The sequence below is a fragment of the Corapipo altera genome, unplaced genomic scaffold (assembly GCF_003945725.1).
Source record: "Corapipo altera isolate COAL_440 unplaced genomic scaffold, ASM394572v1 0, whole genome shotgun sequence".
NCBI classification, from domain to species: domain Eukaryota; kingdom Metazoa; phylum Chordata; class Aves; order Passeriformes; family Pipridae; genus Corapipo; species Corapipo altera.
The window spans coordinates 68,964,817-68,984,335 of NW_020884872.1; the positions used below are offsets into that span (position 1 = coordinate 68,964,817).

Here is a 19,519-nt window from a genome sequence, read left to right on the forward strand (position 1 = left end):
TGTCTTGAGACCCAAAAGCAGCAGTAGCAAGTCTTGCTATAAAGACACAGGAGATGCAGGCAGCTTACAGAAGAGTGTTGTGGGCACATGGATCTCTCACTCTGCCTTGCATAATTTTGAAATTCAGTCCTAGATCTGGAAAATTTTCAAAGTCGAACATATTTAACTCTGAGCCTCTGCTTTTAGAATTTGGGTGGTTTCATGAATCAAGATCTTTAAGTATTAAAAAAACCCAAATACATTATCATTAGCATGGTAGGTTCTCTATTGAAAGAGCATGTTTTCTTGTCCTCTGTCTGTCCTTGCACATGGGCACACTCACACAGAGAGATTGTCATTTCAACCCACTGTTATCACAGGATAGCTTTGGGTTTAAGAAGCAGATGCCTTCTGGAGATGCTGGTAACAGCAATATGAACGTGGTCAAAAATAACTAAAAATATTTAAAGATATTAGATTTGTTACATGTTGGGTGTGTTAACCTGTCTCTAAGTTCCACAGATATGGGAAAGAAACTACTGGGTTTAGAGAAACATTTAAGTAACTGCTAAAAGTTCTTGATGTCAGCTTTTTAGGGAGATGCCAACTGCGAAAAGTGAGGAACTGCATCATTGTTTTTTTTTTCCTTTGGTATTTCACTGCTTTGAAATCCACAGTTTAGACCAATTATATTACAGTCCTGCATATGGCAACTCACTTCCTTGTCATTTCCCCAGCCAACAAAGGTATTTGTTTCCTGTGCTAGGTGTGTAAATGTCTATGAGTTAAAAAGCAATCTATAAAATCTGACTGTCAGGTAAAGTGACGGTGATGCAGTGGTCTTATAGCTGGAATATATGACCAGTATAATTTCTGAAGCCTATTGTATGCAGTTGGCATCCTGCAGTCAGATAAGAGAAAAGGTTTTGAACTTGCAAAAAGTAATGCCTTGTAATCAGAGACTGCTAATCTTTTGAATTTTCTTTGCCCTGTAGACGACTGAACACACTGAACAAGTGCGCCTCAATGAAACTCGATGTGAACTTCCTAAGAAAAAAGGTAAGGAAATTTCATGAAATGTGACTGCCCTGATTTAGCCTTGAAGTCAGCAATGTTCTTAAAAGTAAGTTAAGTATATTTGACTTTGAAAATGTGTGTCAGCATTATCTGGATGCATGATAATGTGAATTGCTGAATCTTAAAATTATAAATAAAATAGAAACTGTGACTAATATAGCAGGAATAATACTACGTGTATTAAAAAGGTCCACACAGTACTTGAACTCTACATGCATGCAATTCAAGTTAGTGGGTGAAAAGACAGTGCAGTTTCGTTAGAGTGGCTTGTTTGTCAATGTCGTGTGAATACATAATGGAAAATCCTGCTCAGAAACAAATGGAATGCTCAGATGAAAATAATAGCTATTCTTTATTTCTTGTACTGACTTCTTCCCAGTTAAGAGTATGAAAATAAACTCTGTCATCCTTAGAAATTCCTGTATAACATGGGAATTATTTGAGCTTAAAGGGTTTCAGCAAGGACTGGAGAAACTGCCTGTTGATTTTGAGAGTTTTGTAATATGTCCAGCATTAACCGTTGAACATTTGGTTTTCTGGTCACAAATTTCCCCCAAGCCCTTCAGAGGTGTACAATGGTAGTTGTCGACTCTGTTCTTGCTTTGTAGACTATTTGTCTAGTGCCTTTTAACAACTTCTTCTGAGGGTTGCATTTTTGATGTCTTTGGAAATTCAATCCAATCATACTCTACTCAGTCTTTGAGGGAACTGGAATAGAAAATGGTTTTGATGTCTGGATGTGCTGCCTTTGGCATATGCCCATTTGTTCCTCTATGTACTAGCCTCTTCAGCTAGTATTTTGTCCATTCACTGGAGCTGCAGGGACTTCACTGCATCAGGAGTTTTTCTTGTCTTGGGTTTTTCTTGTCTTTGGTAAGTGCCAGCACTTTCTACATCAAACACCTACATCATACCTTAGAAAAGATTAGTAAAATCCCCTGACTACACAAGAACTTTATGTCTTGGGCAGGCAGATGCTATAGGAAGAGGCTGAGGTCCCCCAAGAAAAACTAACTCAATTGTGTGTTGACCTGCTTGGAAAGGTGTCTGGTTTGTGTTCACTAGCTCATGTAGTTATGTTCAAACACAGGTACTGGAGCTGCACAAGAGACAGAATTACAAAATAGTAACATATTCGTGAACCCTGATTGTCCCCTGGAAGATTTGTTTACATTCCTGTCCTTTCTTCTCTTTAACAAGTGTTTTAGGTTTGGTGTGAGGTTTGTATGCTTGCTTACTTGCTTCTGTGTTTGATTGTGTTATGTTAAAAATGGAGGATTTTTTTGTTATCTTTGTTTTTTATTAATTTTTTGCTGACAATCCTCCCTGTTCAGAATGAACTGAAGCCCTCAGCTGCACTCCTTGCCAATGACCATTGATTTATGATGGAGGAGAGATTACTGTACTTGAAACTCTTTCAGGGGGACAGAAGCTAGTTGGGTCCATACCTGCATGAGACCATGGAGAAGCAGAGCAAAGAAAAATATAGAGAAAGAGGGGTTGAAGGAGACTTGAGTCCACAAATACAGAGCAACTGAAAGTAGATGAGAATGTGGGTAAAAGAAGAAGAGGAAGGAGAGCCTGCTGACAGGAGGAAATGTAAATGCAAGTGTAGAAGCCAGAAATTGAGTCTGAAATTGAACACTGAACCAAATAAATCTTTTGCTGTAGATACTGCCTTTCCTAATAGTCTCTATGGTGATCTGAACAATGAAATGCAACATCAGCTTGCTTTGGAGCTTCAGCATAACGGGTTTACACAGGACTAGCACAGCTGCTTGAGTGATTCATTAAAATATGGCAAAGCAAGCTGCCAGGCAAGGTTACTGTGAAAAACAGCACAGCATGAATGTTCCCCACTGCCCACTCTCCCACCCAAACCATTCCCACTGTGGGCTGCTGTCTTCTCCTTGGCTTCACTGAGATGCATACAGAAATCCTCATGTATGTGTTGCAAATATGTCCATAAGCAATTTGGACAGACAGAGATTAGCCTTTGGATTAACTGCCTTCTGCAGCTGTCGATTTATGAGAATTCCTGCCCCCAGCTGGAAAAATGTGGCAGAATTCCACTGCAAATAAACCCACTTTTTGCCTTTTGTTAGTATCCCTCTGTATCTCAGGCAAGCACACCCTTAGTCAAAAAGCTGTACTATTTTAAATCAACTGTGACAAATCTGTGAATCAAAACCTCTTTCTCTTTGGCAAATGTTACCAGTCACTCCTAAAGAAACTTGACTCTTCTCATCTTCCCAAACATAATGGTATTAACTGGACTTTTGAATATGCTCCAAAGCCATGCACTTGATTTCACCTTGGGTCAGTAGAAGTATACAGTCACTGCTCCAAAATGTCTGCTCTGCCTGTATCAGATGAATCATTCTTTCAGACCTTCTCTTGATCCAATGTCCCCATAGCTGGTGACATGTGGTTTGGCTAAGTGCTCTCAACATTTTTTTTTTTTTTTTGATGGTTTCATTTGTCAGGGCATTCAGATATCTGACAAGAACAGTGGGTCATTCAGGATGTTCATGGCTTCCAGAATTTCTACTGATTCCATCAAAAGAAAAGCACATTATGTCACAGGACTCACAGTGCAGCTGAATTTGTAATGAGTCACCATGGCAGTATTTCGGCATGCAGATATTTCATATTTGTCTGATTTTGCTTCTGATGAAACACAAACATGTTTCTTTACCAATGAAAAAGCCCCAAAACTAAGCCTTTATTCAATTGAGCTGCAAATTTTATCACCAAAAATCCTCTGTATTTTCTAAGTGGTTCTTGAGCAGAATGTCATCCTGTCTTTGTTGTGGTTAGAGGCAAAACTTGTTTACTATCAGTATTCATTTCTGTTCATCTCTGCTTTCTCAAAAGAAAAAAAAACAACCCTCAAAACTTTTGATTTAAAGTATATTTGCCACTGACTTTATGTTTATTTCTGTCCCCTGCTCTATGCTCTCTTCTTAGTGTTTCTTGCAACGTCTCTACCATTTAGGCTAGTTTAATTAGCTCCAGCTTGTAGGAAAATACAGGCTAAATCCTGTCAGTTCATACAGTAATGTCAGTGCAGCTACAGGGATTTGTGTCAGCCAAGAATCTTCTTTAAGGTCCCTTTGGCATATTGGGAAGTACAACAAATTAAAAAAAAAAATTTTTGTCCTATTGGCTGGTGCCATCAACGCTCCAGCAGTGGTATGCTTTGTAGATATAATTACCACTGCTAAGTATTTAAAAGTACATGCCCTTATGGTTTTTAAAATATCCACTTTGTGGCACTACTAAGACCACAATAAGTGGATTTTTAAGTGCCTGAGGCTGTGCGGTCCTTTGTATACAGAAAACTGTGGAGATAAAACAAAGGTAGAGTTGTCTGATTTCTTCCCTGCAGACAAACTGGCCAAACCAGTATTAGCCTTTTCTAGCCCTTTTCTTCATACTTCACTAGTTGCTTAATTTTTCTGTCTAACTAGACACAGAACTAAGATCTGCATTCATTCATGTGAACCAACATCAGCTGCAGGAGCACCACACACCTCAATGTTAACAGATGAAAAAGGAATGACTAAACCCAAAATTTCATAGCTGTATTTTCTTTTATGGTTTGGATATGATCTAAAACATCTGACTGACTTGAAGTGATAAACTGGCAAAAGCTTATGGCATCAGTGAGACCTGGCACACTACTGATCTAAATCTGCAGCCTTTGGGGTTTCACATTATTTAAGGTTTTGGGCATTCTTATAAAATTTGGTTTACATTTTTCAATTAGAGAGGCCAGAAGAGATCTAGTCAGAGATCGGAGAGAACTTTACCATTGAAACTTCCTATAAAAATACTTCTAATATTAGACTTTTAAAATGAGAATTTTTCCAGTCCTAAAATAGTCTTTCTGGTTTAGCACCTCATTTTAGTCTGACAGCCTGTCATATTTTACTGCCTTCATACTGCTTCCAAGAATGTGAAGAGCTGTTTGGATGTCATGTAGGTGAAGTTAGTTAGTTTGCTCTGCTTTAAAACACATGTACAAGAATAATGCAGTATAAACTCAGTTCAAAGTCAGGGGAAGGATACTCATTAGCAACTGTGGGCTTTACATCCCTAGAGAACACAGAAGTTCAGTACTGACTGCATGCTTCATGCTGAAGATGTATATTTTTTGTTTCAGCAAACAGATGAGAAAAATGTCATAGGGAGAGATTTTTTTATTCAAATTTTTTTCCAAGGCACATGTTCTCTGCATTGCAGAGTAGCTCCTGGAGCTGCCTAAACATAAGCACAGCTCTGTGTACTCCAGGCTGAGACCAGGAAAAGTTATGGAGCTGCTGCTACTTCAGGAGAGATTGGAGGAAGCCAGAGACAGTGGGTCAGGCTTCAGATCAAGTTTGGGTACCTCTGATGGCACCAAGGCCATGAAGGCAGTGGCTGCCACTGTAGGAAAGGTCACCTCAACTGCAGAAGCTGCCTCATCCAGGCCTGAGCCTGGCTGCTCCTCCTGCCCTCCTGCCCACAGCTGCATTGTCTGCCTTCCTTTACCTGCACTCAGACCCACCCTAAGCAATACTGCCAAATAGTATTTTTTATTGTTCTTTAAGCATTGAGGCTATTATCTGTAGTTATGTTTCTGAAACATAAATCTTGTTAGATGTATCTGGTCTGTGAAGTTTATAGATGTTTATTTAGTTCTCACTGCAAAACTATGTGCAGCACCAAATATTTGCTGTCTTAGTTTTTTAAATAGCTCACATTGCTGTAGTACCCACCTATTTCCCCATCTTTACCGTGTGTATCTTAACACCATCCCTGCAGTCAGGATCTCTCTACCTGGACCTTTCAAAACATTTTTTTTTCTACACAGTCACTATGGGCATCAGTCCTACACAATTCGGTGCACAAGACAACCCACAGAAGCCAAGAGGTATCAGTGGGACTCCTAACAGGCTTTTATTCCTTTCTTGTTAAGATGTTCACAGTCTTTACAATCAAATGGAAAAGGGTGTTATAAAAGAACTGATGACCAGTCTGTCATAAACTGGGTGCAGAGAGACTTTGTCATCTGTTGCTCACATGGACCACCACGATGACATTAATTCAAATAACAAGTTAAAGCACCTGCTTTTAATATGTACCACTTGCTTTTTTGCAGAGTGAAGATTCAGATGAAGAAGATCTCTGCGCTATCAGTAATAAATGGACTTTCCAAAGAACCAGCAGACGATGGTCTCGGGTGGACGACATTGATGCTTTGCTTCACCGATCAGACAGACATGGATCTTCTGGGGACATTAAAATGAAAAATACAACAAGCAGTGAGAGCGTCCTTACGGATCTGAGTGAACCTGAAGTCTCATCTATTCACAGCGAGAGCAGTGGGGGAAGTGACAACAGGAGTCAGTCTGGCGTCAGCAGCGCTACCAGGGAGACCTGTGACTGCTCTAGCCATCATGATGTGGAAAGCACACTGCTGCAGGACTCCATTGCAATAAATACTGCCCTGTTCCCCAAGGACAACCTGAAGAATGAAAAACCAACACAAACCAGAGCAAAAACCTTTCTAAAACGCATGGAGACACTAAAAGCAAAAGGCATGCATGGAAAACTAAAAGGCTCAGGAAGAACAGGTCCTTTAGAGATAAGTGGACCAGTTCTCCAGTTTGAGCCAAAATCCTTGAAAGACATGCACTGTGTACAGATAGTCAATGGTGATCTCCACAACTTAGGACAAGATTCAGTTAAAAAAGGACTTTCCTTTTCTGCCAAATCCAGCAGTGAGAGCAGTCAGTCTGAAAACAGCAGCAGTGGGGTGAGCACACCATGTTTGAAGGAACGCAAATGCCATGAAGCAAACAAGAGAGGCGGGATGTACCTGGAGGACTTAGATGTTCTGGCAGGAACAGCCTTACGGCAAGTTGTGGACCAAAACCTCAAAAATGAATTTCATTCCCAAGAGAACTTGGTTGTGCATATTCCGAAGGATCACAAACCAGGGACCTTCCCAAAGGCACTTTCTATTGAAAGCCTCTCACCTACAGACAACACTAACAGTGTAAACTGGAGGACAGGCAGCATCTCTTTGGGAAAGCAGAGCTGTTCTACTCCAAAAGAGTCTGGATTGATGGCTTGCTGTCCTAAAGAGAGCAGAATTAGTATTTATGACAATGTGCCAGGTTCCCACTTGTATGCTAGTACTGGGGACCTCCTGGACTTAGAGAAAGATGTCCTTTTTCCTCGTTTAGATGACATTTTACAACATGTCAATGGACTTCAGGAGGTAGTAGATGGCTGGTCAAAGAATGTGTTGCCAGGTCTGCCAGTTGATGATGTGTCAGTCAGGGAATCTCCGTCGTTGCCATTCCAGTCGCCTACACAGATCACTCTTGATTTTGAAGGAAACTCTGTCTCTGATGGCCGGACCACACCGAGTGACATGGACAGAGATGGAACATCCCTGAATGAATCTGAAGCCACTGGTGTTAGGGACAGGAGAGACTCTGGAGTGGGAGCATCACTCACAAGGCCAAGCCGGTAAGTAGCAAAATTTTGTTCACAAATCCATGGACTGTGAAATAATACAGTATAATGAAGCAGAGGCACTCAGCCTGGGTATCAGAAAGCGGAGGGCACCATTACAGTAATACTCATCCGGTATGGGGATGGGGAATTCCCAAGTAAAGGTGGAACTTCAGGAGAAGGGACATCCTGCTACGGAGATTCCTATGTGGAATGAATGCAGAATAGGTTTAATAAAACATTTTAACTAAGGCATTTTTTTATCTCCTGATTATGTAGTAGGACCCTGTATACCTTGTAGGATGTATTTTCAATTTGTCTTCTAAGTTATGCCCCCACATCTTTATGCATCAATGCCTTATGCACTTCTTATTGCACTGGTCTGCTTTAAAAACGTGTCCCTTTGTACTCAAAGAGAACTTCCTTACCTTGCCCTTCATCCTTCAGAGATGAAATTATGGTATAAAATTGACTTGTTAATAAAAGTGAAAAGTGGGATTTTATTAATAGTTTGCAGACCCGTTTTAAGTCAGAGAGATAAGTTCCAGTTGAGCCAGGGAAGCAAGGCCCTGGGTAAAGGCCTTCATGGATCCATACTGTTGTGTGTAGGGTGGCTTTGTATGTGCAAAAACAGGGACAATATACCTGGTATTTTCTGATCTGCTGTCAGTCTTGTCAAATCCTCACAGAGGATTCTGCCATGCTATGGTTTACTGCAGCCTGTGCTTGCTCACCTCCATCACAGGCAAGTGAACTCAAGGAAACTACTGAGTAAATGAGCAGTGCCAAAGTTTTTAGGATTTGAGCCAGAACTCATGTTCAGCAAAACAAGAAAATGAAATTTACTTTTTTTTCTGATGAATCTAGTATATAGAGAAAGTGCATTGGAGTAAAAAGAAGATGTGAGTGGCTCAATATCTTGTTGGTTACAGCTCTTGCTAAGGAGACACAATGTTCAATCCTTTTTCAAAAAAATTCTTCAGTATTTAAAAACGGAGATACTTGAAGACCCTCATCTCCAGATACCTTGGTGGTCAGGTTGGTCCCCTGGGATGTGTGGGACTAGGCATCAAATCCCAGTTCTGAGTCAGACAGAGAACATTTGAATCTGGATCTCCCACATCCTGTTGGAATTGTGTGGGCTAATAAAGGGCATAACGGGCAGCACCGCTTCCCCGAGTATGTGGACAGAACTCCACATCCACTTGTGAATCTAACTTTAAAATGACAAAACTTGGGCATTTCCAAAATTAAAGAGATTAAGCAAATTGTTTTATTTATCTCCAAGGTACATATTATTTCAGTTGACACACCAAAAGCCATAATGTATGTGTGCATGTTTATATGTGTTTTATATATTGCCCAGCCCTATCTCACAGTATACCATCTTTTCTGCCCAATTAAAGCCATTGTCTGACTTTTCTGTTGTTTCTTTTGCTAAAGGCGATTACGATGGCATAGTTTCCAAATCTCTCATCGCCTGAGCCGCTCTATTGCATCACTTCACATCAGCAATCAGTCAGCAGCCCAAATGAATCTTCTGCAAAAATTCTCTTTGCTTCGTCTTACTGCCATCATGGAAAAGTACTCCATGTCAAACAAACATGGTTGGACCTGGTAAGTACCACTGATAACTGGAAAAAGAGCTATTTGTAGAAGAAAATAGTATCTCCTAATTCTGTTTACTCTGATAGTAAGTAAATGCAATTAGAAGGGGCAACTGTAGGATTTGAAACTGTCCCTTTTAATCCACTGCTGCCTAATGACTCATTGGCAAAGTCAGAAATAGATTGTGGAAATCTAATTTCATTCCTCTGCTCCAACAGAGACACAACACTGGCCTTTCTAACAACACTTCAGTTCCAGAAAAATAAACAGGAGTAGGATAGAGACTTTAAAAAGCAGGAGAAGTTTACAGTAAGTCTTATACCCAGAATTCATTTTGTTATTTGAAAAGAAACAGCTGCTGCTGCTACTTTATGTATTTGATATTGGTTTGTTTGTGCTGTAAAAGAAGGGTTAGAACAGTTGTGGCACTTTTCAGTACAGCTCAAAAGATGCAAGGTTTAGTCTAGGACCTGTGTTAGAGGAAGCTTGCAACCCTGACAGCTGTGACATCTACCTGGTCACTCAGGGAGTGAAGGGCAGATGGACGTGAATGCTGGCAATGTGGCTCCTTCTGTAGCACTTGGCTACAGAAACCTGCGTGTTAATGGTTTACAGACCCTGGTAGGCTCCACAGACAGAGGTATGTCAGAAATGGAAATGGGCATAGATAAGAGTTTATAAGTATCTGAGAAATAATCGAAAGGGTAACAGAAACTCCCTAATACACCAAGACACTGAGTCCAAATATAGTATGACTTGACATGTACATTGTGATTTTCATGTTCAAAGCACCTCACCAAAATCCCATTAAATTCATCTGTGAGCTAGATAAGACAAGTTTTCCTTTAGAAATGGAAAATTAGATACAGAGTTAGATACATGTGAGATTCACCTCACTAACATCAGCTATTACAAAAAGTTAAAAGTCTAATCTGTTATAAATGTAGTCTGAGAAAATCGGGCCAGCTGTTTGTGATCAGAGGAAAAGGACAAGCAACTCCAAAGCAGCTCATTATATCCAAGGCTGAGGGTTTCAGTCACCCTCCAGAGGTGTCTTTCTCTAGAGTGTGTATAGAGGTAGTCCAGACTATTAACTCTTTCTAAATTTCCATTAGAGCACTAAAATTCAGTAAGAATAAACTCCATTTCACTGTTCTCCTTTGGTGCATCAGCTTGTGGTTAACTGACAGCGTCTGTACTGAAATGAATCTCACCTTAACCAACTTCAAATAAGCAGACTAGAATACAGACCTACTGTTTGTACCAGGTTTTCATCCTGAGAAATATTTTTCAGTTTATGTAATCAGTCACTAAGAATTTATAAGAGTGGGACTGTAAATAGCTTTAAAGTTATATGCTGTTCTTCTTCAGTAGGTAATTTAATCTGAATTTTAATTCCTTCCCACACAGATAAGAAAAATCTTAGTCGCATTCAGGTCATATTCATCCTTTTTATTTTAATTCCATGGCAGTCATGCCTCCCACAAGGAGAATCCAGTTTGTTCTTATTTTCAGCATCATTTTTGGAAGAAAGCAAGCTCACCAGCTTCACTTAAGTTACTCCATTAAAATAAATCATATAACACAAGGGGTGAATCTGACACATAGGGATTTCCCACTATCATTTATTATTGTAAATTGTTAGTCAATAGAAATAGTAAATCGTGTAACAGGTAGTATAGTCACTCAGCCTGTTAAAGAACTGAAGCTCCTTTTCTGTCAGATGCCCTCTCCACTTCGGTTTGCTGTGCTGTTCCTTTGAGTCCCTAAAGGATGCTTTAAACCATGTTGACTTCAACCAGATGGCAGCTGCATAGTAAAAGTTTTTTATTAGAACAGATTTTTATGCTATGTCTTAGAGACAGAGGCCATCCAGTTATTCAAGCTGACAGATTCATCAGTCATACAGATTGTAAAGTGTCCATGCATTGTGCATTAAGCATTATTTCACCATCTTTATAAAAAAGGCCCCAGATACCAATTTCTGTCAGTAGTGTTACTCAGAGAGACCGTGTAAATACCCTGATATTTTCATGAAGCCTGTTCATGTTAATTTTCAGGTCTGTGCCAAAGTTCATGAAGAGGATGAAAGTCCCTGACTACAAGGACAAGAATGTCTTTGGTGTGCCTCTCATAGTTCATGTCCAGAGAACAGGACAACCTCTTCCCCAGAGCATACAACAAGCACTGCGCTACTTACGGAGCAACTGTCTAGATCAGGTATGAACTTCACTCCATGGACTTGGTTGATTTTTTCTGTAAAGCCGCCTTAAGCAAGCAATGGTCAGCCTTTTTGTACTTAGTACCAGGATTATTTGAAGATTATTATATCTCATGTTGGGCCCAAATCTCTGGTGATTTGATACTTGATGCCAATACTAGCAGTTTGCCGTTTTGAGATTTGTATCCAGCTAATCTGTTGAATTCTTGCAGCTACAACTGTCCTACTGATTTGTATACCATAGTCTACTTCAAAGAATGATGTTGGATCTATTGAATCAGATGTGGGGTCTACTGAATCAGACCCAGGAAGAGATCAGGACTCCCAACTTCTACCTCTATCTGTTCTGCTTATGTTCGACCATTGCCAGTGAGGGTTAACTGCATTCACCATTTCACAAGACATGGTACAAAAGGTTTTATTTACTTAGCAAAGAAAGAAAGTCCAAGAATAGAGAGCAAACTCAGCAAAATATTCAAAGCATTCTGTTGACAGTCAGATATGTCCAGATACTTAGGTCATCAGGGGTTCAATGCCAAAGCCATTATGGTACGTTGCCTTTTATAGTGTTCTTAGCTACAACAAGCCAGCTGGGACACCCTCATGCTCAAAGTGTTTCAGATTTTTTTATTCTCTTAAGCTATAGAGCAGGGACATACTAGTCATATTTTTACTGTTCTTCCCCTAAGGAATAAGGATATGTATTTCTAGGAACATAGGACTGGGAGGGAGAAACCCCCTGCCTGATTATGTTCAGTCCTCTGCTGTTATTGACCTCATGTCATATGACCTCTTCCATAACTGCTTTTAGATAGTTGTAAGTTCAAAAGGAGCAACTAGCATTTTACTCTGCAGACTTTGCTGCCTCTCTTGGTTTGAGCATATGAAAAGGGTAGAAATAGTCTGTTCTGAATCTTTGCATTTTCTGATCACCATTCTGGTTGCTGTTCAGGTTGTTTTGTTGGATGACAGTCATCTTCTCCAAAATTGAAATCTAAAAAGTAAATGCATTGCTGGGAATCACAACCATTTCCCTTTGCAGCCAGTGGGAATGACACATGGCCTTCTTATCATTTCTTTCTGTAAAGAGATCCTGTGGTGGTCAAACCATGACATCTAACTCCAAGGTGTCAAAGGTGATGTGAGATGAGTTCTATCAACCATATGTAGTACAGAGCCGAGGGGCGGGACACATAATTTGTCAGAAATGTGTTAATAGAGGATGGAAGGGAAAGATGCCTAGAGGCAAGTAGAAACAATATATTCAATAAGTAACATGCCTAGTTGCCACAGTGGTCATCTGGGTTTGTACCCTGAGCTGGAAAACCCAGTGTAGGAAGAAAAGTGATGTACTGAGCCTGGAATCAGTGATGAGATTAGGGGAGGATATACTGGCCCAAGTAAGAGGAACAGGAGATGTAAGGATAGAGTTTCAGCTAAGAAGCAGAGCAATAGGAAGAAAGAGAAGAGAGTGGATAAATGGGGGAGAATGTAAAAGGGAGTGTAATACTAAAGAGAAAGAAAAAGCTCTTGAGAGATTTGAGGCAGTCAAAAGGAGTGGGAAGTCTGAGACAAATATCTGTTCTGAGAGACAGGGTTTACTTGCTGGGAAGCATCAGAGGTACGTGAAGTGCCATTTCAACTCAGCTTGAGTTTCCACTCAGGGTGGAATTGGAAAAATATTCAGTGGAAAAAGGAGGAAAGTACAGATCAGGACCATTTAAAATACTTTTTCACCAAAAACCTTTCTAGGCCAACACCCTCCAGGCTTCAGCTTCTCATCTTTACAGTTATTCCCTTTGTTCCCGTTTAATTTGAAGTCTCCTAATACCTAGAGAGAGGTCTGAGCAGCCTCCAGTCTCCCTCAGCATCTTGCTTATGTGTCTCTCTGTGCACTGCAGAAGGTGGTCTAGAATCCTGAACAGGCATCAGAGCTTCTACTTGCACACACTTGGTAAAGTTGAGGTTGCTCTAAATCATTGTAAGGTCTGGCTCCTGCCACTGAAATACCTAAAATGGTATGAGAAGCCTCACCATTATTTGTAGGATGTGTTATTCAGTTTCAGCCTGTGAAATAAAAACTGCTTTGCCTGTTTCAACTGTGTCTGTGTTTCTGTCATGCATCATATGGCTACTTGCATGGCAGATGATCCACAGCATGACGATAGTAAAGAAATTGGGCCAGACCAACCTCTGGATTTATAGTCCCATTTTATTTACAGAATGACTCTGTAATATTGCAGAACAGAGCCTAAAACATCTTTTTCTTCCAAGTGAAGAACTGTCCTTTTTTGATTAATTACTATTTTTTTCAATGAAAAAAGGAAATAGGAGTTTGGATAAATATCATGAAACAAAACCAGAGGTCAAGAGTAGCAGAATGATGTGCAACGGGAGATTGTATGGGTATGATCTGACATCTGACTTCTCAAATCAGACTTAGCTGAAAGGTTTTAAATGTTCTTTATACCAGCAAGGACACTTTCCATCAAAAGCAGATAATTGAGCCTCTGCTCTCACATTTATCGACCACAGGCCAAAACTTTATTTTTTTTGACAGAATTAGCAAGTGTCCCTCTGTATCTTCAGCACACATTTCTAAGAGGAAAAGGGGTTTAAGAAGGGAAAGTGTAAGGAAAAAATAGATTAAAGAGCTGGATGCTCTTTCTTGTATTCTCTTGTCAGAAACAAGAGTGGAGCTTTACTTGTGATCATAAATACAGTACACAGGGCACACTCCAGTTCTCTACTTCCTATACATAAATTTAACTCACAAGTGATACTAAATTCATCAATAAGAACACATAGAAGAACTTCCTCACAGCCAGTCTGGTGTAGCAGTTCATCTCTGTTATAAATAAATAAACCCCTCACAGATCTGCGGAGTGTGTGATTTGTGTAATTATTGTCATTTATGTGTGAGTTATCAAAAGTCCTAAATACCGTACAGTAGAGCATAGGAGGTGTTCTAGGGAGAGGAGGGTCCTACATGAACTCTGTGCTGCTTCGTGTTGGAAGTAAGGGGAAGAAGGCCAGAAGGCATTATTTCCTTGCTTGTACACGTTTGTTGATGGACTATGCCATGCAGGAAGCTGCTGCAATCACCAGCAAGACAACTGTCACAGAAGAACAGGAATATATAATTCCAAACCTGAAATGTGCCTTTTCCATAAGTCCTTCTCCATATTTCACCTTTTCCCAGGCAAAACTGAAGGGAAACAGTGTTAACACTTCCCGAATGAAACACTGTAAACTGACTTGGGAATAAATAATGCGGTTTAGGCTCAGGAATTCGCCCTGGGGGAATTCCGCTGGCGAGAAGGACAAGAAAGGGCAGCACTGCCTTGAAGGCATCATTTGAAGAATTACCACTTCCTTTCAAATAGAAAGCAAACAGGATAAAAATGTATTTTAGTGACATTGCACAAGTAATCCCTCTGTGGCCCTCACTTTCAAACCCGGCTTTTCAATGGAATTTGGGAGAACTCTTGGAAGCAGAGTAGGAAGGGGGAAGCAGGAAGGGCAAAAAATAGGTTTGGTCTTGATTTTAAAGCTTTACCAGGATGTACTAATCTTTTGCCACAGCATTTATTACTTAGCTAAGCATAATATTTTCTTGTTAGTCTTCAAAATATGTACCCAAATAAACATGAGGAACCAGATTCTCAGCTGGAGTAAATCAACAGTCAGTCACCCAAGCCAAGCAAGCCACACTGATTTATGTCAGCTGAGCATCTTGCTTATACCCTTCAGGCAGCAGGGAAATTGTGCACTCTGAACTCTCCCTCTTGGATGGGACAGAGAGCAGCAGCTTTATTAACCCTTACAGTCCTGCTGTGAGAGCATGTGCTTGCCTGCCAGGCTTGGGGACAAGTCATGACCATCACATTTGCAAGTTTTCTTTGGTTTTGCCTAGAGTAAAATAAGCAACCCAAGCTTTGGTCATAATCAAAGCCCCCCATAATAGATTTATATATAAATGTAAATATAAATAAACAAATAAATATTTTTTTGCGTAACATTTTCTTTTTTTATTTTTTTAGGTGGGTCTGTTTCGAAAATCTGGAGTGAAATCCCGAATCCAGGCCCTGCGTCAGATGAATGAGAGCTCCCCAGAAAACGTCAGCTATGAAGACCAGTCAGCATACGATGTGGCAGACATGGTAAAGCAATTTTTCAGGGACTTGCCGGAACCTCTCCTCACAAGTAAACTAGGAGAGACTTTTCTGCACATCTATCAATGTAAGTTGACGTATTTCTATTATTATAAACAACTAGAAAATACTATATATTATATAGTAATATACTGTAAATAATTTTTGTATGTTAACACTTGGTGGGATTCTTTCTGCTGATCTTTGAGATATATAAAAGAACTTCTCTGCCATCATAATCTGTCACTAAGAGATTTTTAGAACCACCTAAAGGTTTCAGTGTCAAATTTAATGTAAAGACAACCTTCAGATATTAAGAAGATTTGAAAATATCAGCCTCACAATCAGAAAGAACCCAGAAGGACAGGGTGTTTTGGACATAAAAAGCATGAAGACTCATATTTTTGTCAGATTTCTTTAAAAAGGTGGGCACATTTCCTGCAGCCATCTCAATATAAGTGAGTCTTCTAGGCACGGAGAAGTGGTACTTGACAATGAGACTGTGTGTCTGTGCAGTCCCCTTCTTTGCTGTGACTTTTGATTATTTGCCTTTTCATTACAGTCAATAAAATGTATACGCAAAAAACAAGCTGCCTTCATTTAGATCATCAGCTCTATGTAAAGAACCCTTAGAGAAAGAAATAAACTAGAGGATTTCTTCTTTTCATTCCAGCATAAGCAATCTTGAGCAAAATCTGAGACTCAGATGCATCAGAATGATGAAAATCCCTGTAGAACAGGAAATGACTGTGTAACTCTTCTCCAGACTGAGGGAGAAATAAATAATGAGGGAAATAAATAATGAGGGAAACACTGAAAAGCCAGAGGAATTAGAGTTTTTTCCTGACAATGTCCATTATGAAGGCCAGTCAGCCAGTTCTCTGGCAGATGCAGAAAACCCTACCCAGGCAGCCTAAGCCAAATAATTGGAAGCACTAAAGAGAAGTGTGTCTAGTCTTTTCACTTGCAGACATTTCAGCTGCCAAAAAATAGAAAGACATTTTAAAACACTGTATAATCCCAGTGCTTAAGAATCTCAGTTACTTCCGTTGCTTCCCTTTACTGTAAAAATCTGTCTATGGCGCATAGTCACTAATGTATTTAGCATCCCACTGTCTGTAGCTGGTAAAGAACAGTGTGATTCTGCATGAGAGAGACAGCACTGCAAATAAATTTAGTGAGTTTGGCCATAGGTGATGTCGTGGGACACAAGTGAACTGAAACAGTTGGTGCCTCGTTCTGGACCATCATTTCCCCCTTTTTTTTCCTGCTCACAATTTGCAGGTCTTGTCTGCCTACACACACATTAATAAGCTCGTTCAGAAAAGCAACAGGAATTCTGGCTGCTAATAAAATGGCAATCACAATTGTTTCCATAGTGAAGTGGCCAAGGAGAAGATTATCCACTGCAAGGACTACATGTCCTTGGAAACAAATCACCTTTAAACTATTGCTTGATGAAAACTGGGAATGTCCTGTCTTGGCACAGAAGAGACTGCAAGTAAACTGCCCTCTTACCAATGGAAGAGAGACATGGCATATCCCAATGTCATTGGCATAAGTAGGTCTGTTGCCAGAAGGACTCCCCTTTTCCAAGACACAAGCCTGGTGTTGGGATTCACAATAGCCATGAGGCTGAATGGTGAAATATTGATACCAGCCAACAAAAAATGTAAAAAGAAGTGTGAGCTGATTCTGTAATGCCTGTGTAGTACTGCGGTGGGAAGTCTGAAGAACTCTTCCTTACAGTAGTCAGACAGAAAAAAAATGTGCTCAGGAAGATTTTCTTGAACTGCACTAGTAATTCAAAGGATTTCACAAAGACTTGAGGATAGGTCCATTTAAACCAAGGTAGGAACAGGAAAAGATGGTCTCTGTGGACACTGGAGAACAATCCTTGGATTAAGAATGAGTAGCACTGGGGAATTTTTCCATGTGACCAACAACAAATACATTTTTCTGTTTTAGACAGTACTGACGAAACTCTTTTAACAGAAAGAAAAATGTTGAAAATCGCTGGGATACCAATTGTGTTTCATAATGTCTGCAATTAAATTAATCTGTAGCTGGGAGTTTTTCTTACCCTTCATTCTGTTCAACAAATTGTTAATGTGAAGTTAGGAAAGATTTTCCTCTCTTAGTGTATTGGCAGGGGATTTCTGATTTTCTGGAACTCACTGAAGATATTTTTCATATATCCAAGACCTTTTCATATCTCTGGAATGGCTTGAATTGCTGTAACAGAGAGGATTGGGGATGAGATGATTAGTGTAGTAGTCGTACTTGGCATAGCATTGATGAAACTTCTTCCATTTCCCTAAAACTCTCAGTTGCCTAATGTTTACCTATTACTTGAAGCACTAGCTGCTCTTCTTCTTTATGTACCCGACTCATCAGAGCAACAGTAAAGGGTGAGGGAGAGATTACCAGGGTGCAATATGGGCAGAAAAGACATGTTGCATGAATTTAGCAAAAGCTTCTCTGACTTCTCAGAAAGACCTGGCCTTGCTGCTTCTAGAAACTTTAGAAGCGTTAGGCTGTGTTCATTTTGTCATTCATGTCTGAAAGCTTTTAAAATAAAGTGCTTGTACAAGGCTACCAGTCAAATCTTAAAAGCTGGCTGTTCCCTCTTCTCTAAATCTGCTTTTGTTCTTCTTCTATTCAATTATATAGAAGAAGGTAATGCCCAGAGGAGGGCTTGAAGTCCAAACTGAGAAAACTTATGGTTGTTTTAGACTTGAATCTGTCTGAGGTGCTATTTAAGCATATCCATTACTTCTTTCATTAAACTCTTTTACAGTTTAGGACACAGATGTAAGTGTTTTCCCGAAGCTTCGCTAAGACTTTCAAACTGTCTTCCTAGGGGAGAAAAGAAACCTGAAAAATACCATTTAAACTACTCTCCCTTCATAAACTTTAAATGAAGTTCAGTCTCTCTTGGGAAAAGCCTTCAAATAGAGAAATGTCATACTCTGGTGTGGCAAGCTGTTGCTTGATGCAGGAGCAAAAACCACAGCTCTCTGGAAGTCAGCTAGTGTTTTCCCCTTTGTCCCCTGTCATCTGCCTCTTCACAAAGCCGTTATCATAGAATCATAGAATCATTAGAGTTGGAAAAGACCTCTAAGATCATCAAGTCCAACCATTAACCTAACACTGCCAGGTCCACCACTAAAATATGTTCCAAAGCACCACGTCTACATGGTTTTTGGACACTTATGGGGACTGTGAATGTCTGTGCTAACTGTCTTTCTGGCTCCTTATCTGATCCTACAACTGACCCCTCTGAATGTCCCTTGCTTTTCCTCAGACGTCCCCAAGGAGCAGCGGCTGCAGGCGGTGCAGGCTGCTATCATGCTGATGTCCGATGAGAACCGGGATGTTCTGCAGACTCTGCTGTGCTTCCTGAGTGACGTCACCTCCGTGGAGGAGAATCAGATGACTCCTATGAACATAGCTGTTTGTCTGGCCCCTTCTCTCTTCCATCTCAATATAGTGAAGAAAGAAAGCTCACCAAGGTACATTTCTTCTCAGCACTATAAATAGTCATATCCTTAATACAGAGTGATGCTTTCAGTGGTATGCAGGACAAAACTTTCCAAAGCATCTGCTTTCCAGCACACATTAAACAAGGCATGGCTTCAGTGAGAGGGGAAAACCCATGCTGCAGAGTCAGAAGCACACTTGTTTTCACAAGCCCAGAAGGCATTTTGGCTGTCTGTTGAGAATATGCAGTGCCTGCTTTCCATGCAAAATTTTCAGTGGGGCACTAGTGAGTTTTGTGTGACTAGTGTTGACATCTGTGAAGGGAAAGGGCTTGATTTTGTAGTGGCTGAAGTAAAAGACTGACCATGTTTTAAAGGATTTTAATATGTAGATTTTCAGTGAGTGTTTTTTCACTTTCAGTTTTCTAGCTACATTCTGCCATTTGGGAAACCAAGTTTATTTCAGGCCACATTTTAATGGTGTGTAA

At 40.1% G+C, this 19,519-nt stretch overlaps 1 protein-coding gene across 6 annotated transcripts in view; it reads left to right on the forward strand.

The window, feature by feature from the left end:
- The window catches only part of STARD13 (StAR related lipid transfer domain containing 13), a 294,079-nt gene that overhangs the window by 264,365 nt on the left and 10,195 nt on the right, over positions 1 to 19,519 (forward strand). For all 6 annotated transcript variants that reach the window (XM_027651028.1, XM_027651021.1, XM_027651039.1 and 3 more), the window contains 6 exons: positions 975 to 1,038; positions 6,203 to 7,581; positions 9,010 to 9,183; positions 11,235 to 11,394; positions 15,439 to 15,637; positions 18,857 to 19,064. In XM_027651028.1, coding sequence (XP_027506829.1) covers positions 975 to 1,038; positions 6,203 to 7,581; positions 9,010 to 9,183; positions 11,235 to 11,394; positions 15,439 to 15,637; positions 18,857 to 19,064 — 2,184 coding nt within the window. The remainder of the gene's footprint in view (positions 1 to 974; positions 1,039 to 6,202; positions 7,582 to 9,009; positions 9,184 to 11,234; positions 11,395 to 15,438; positions 15,638 to 18,856; positions 19,065 to 19,519) is intronic.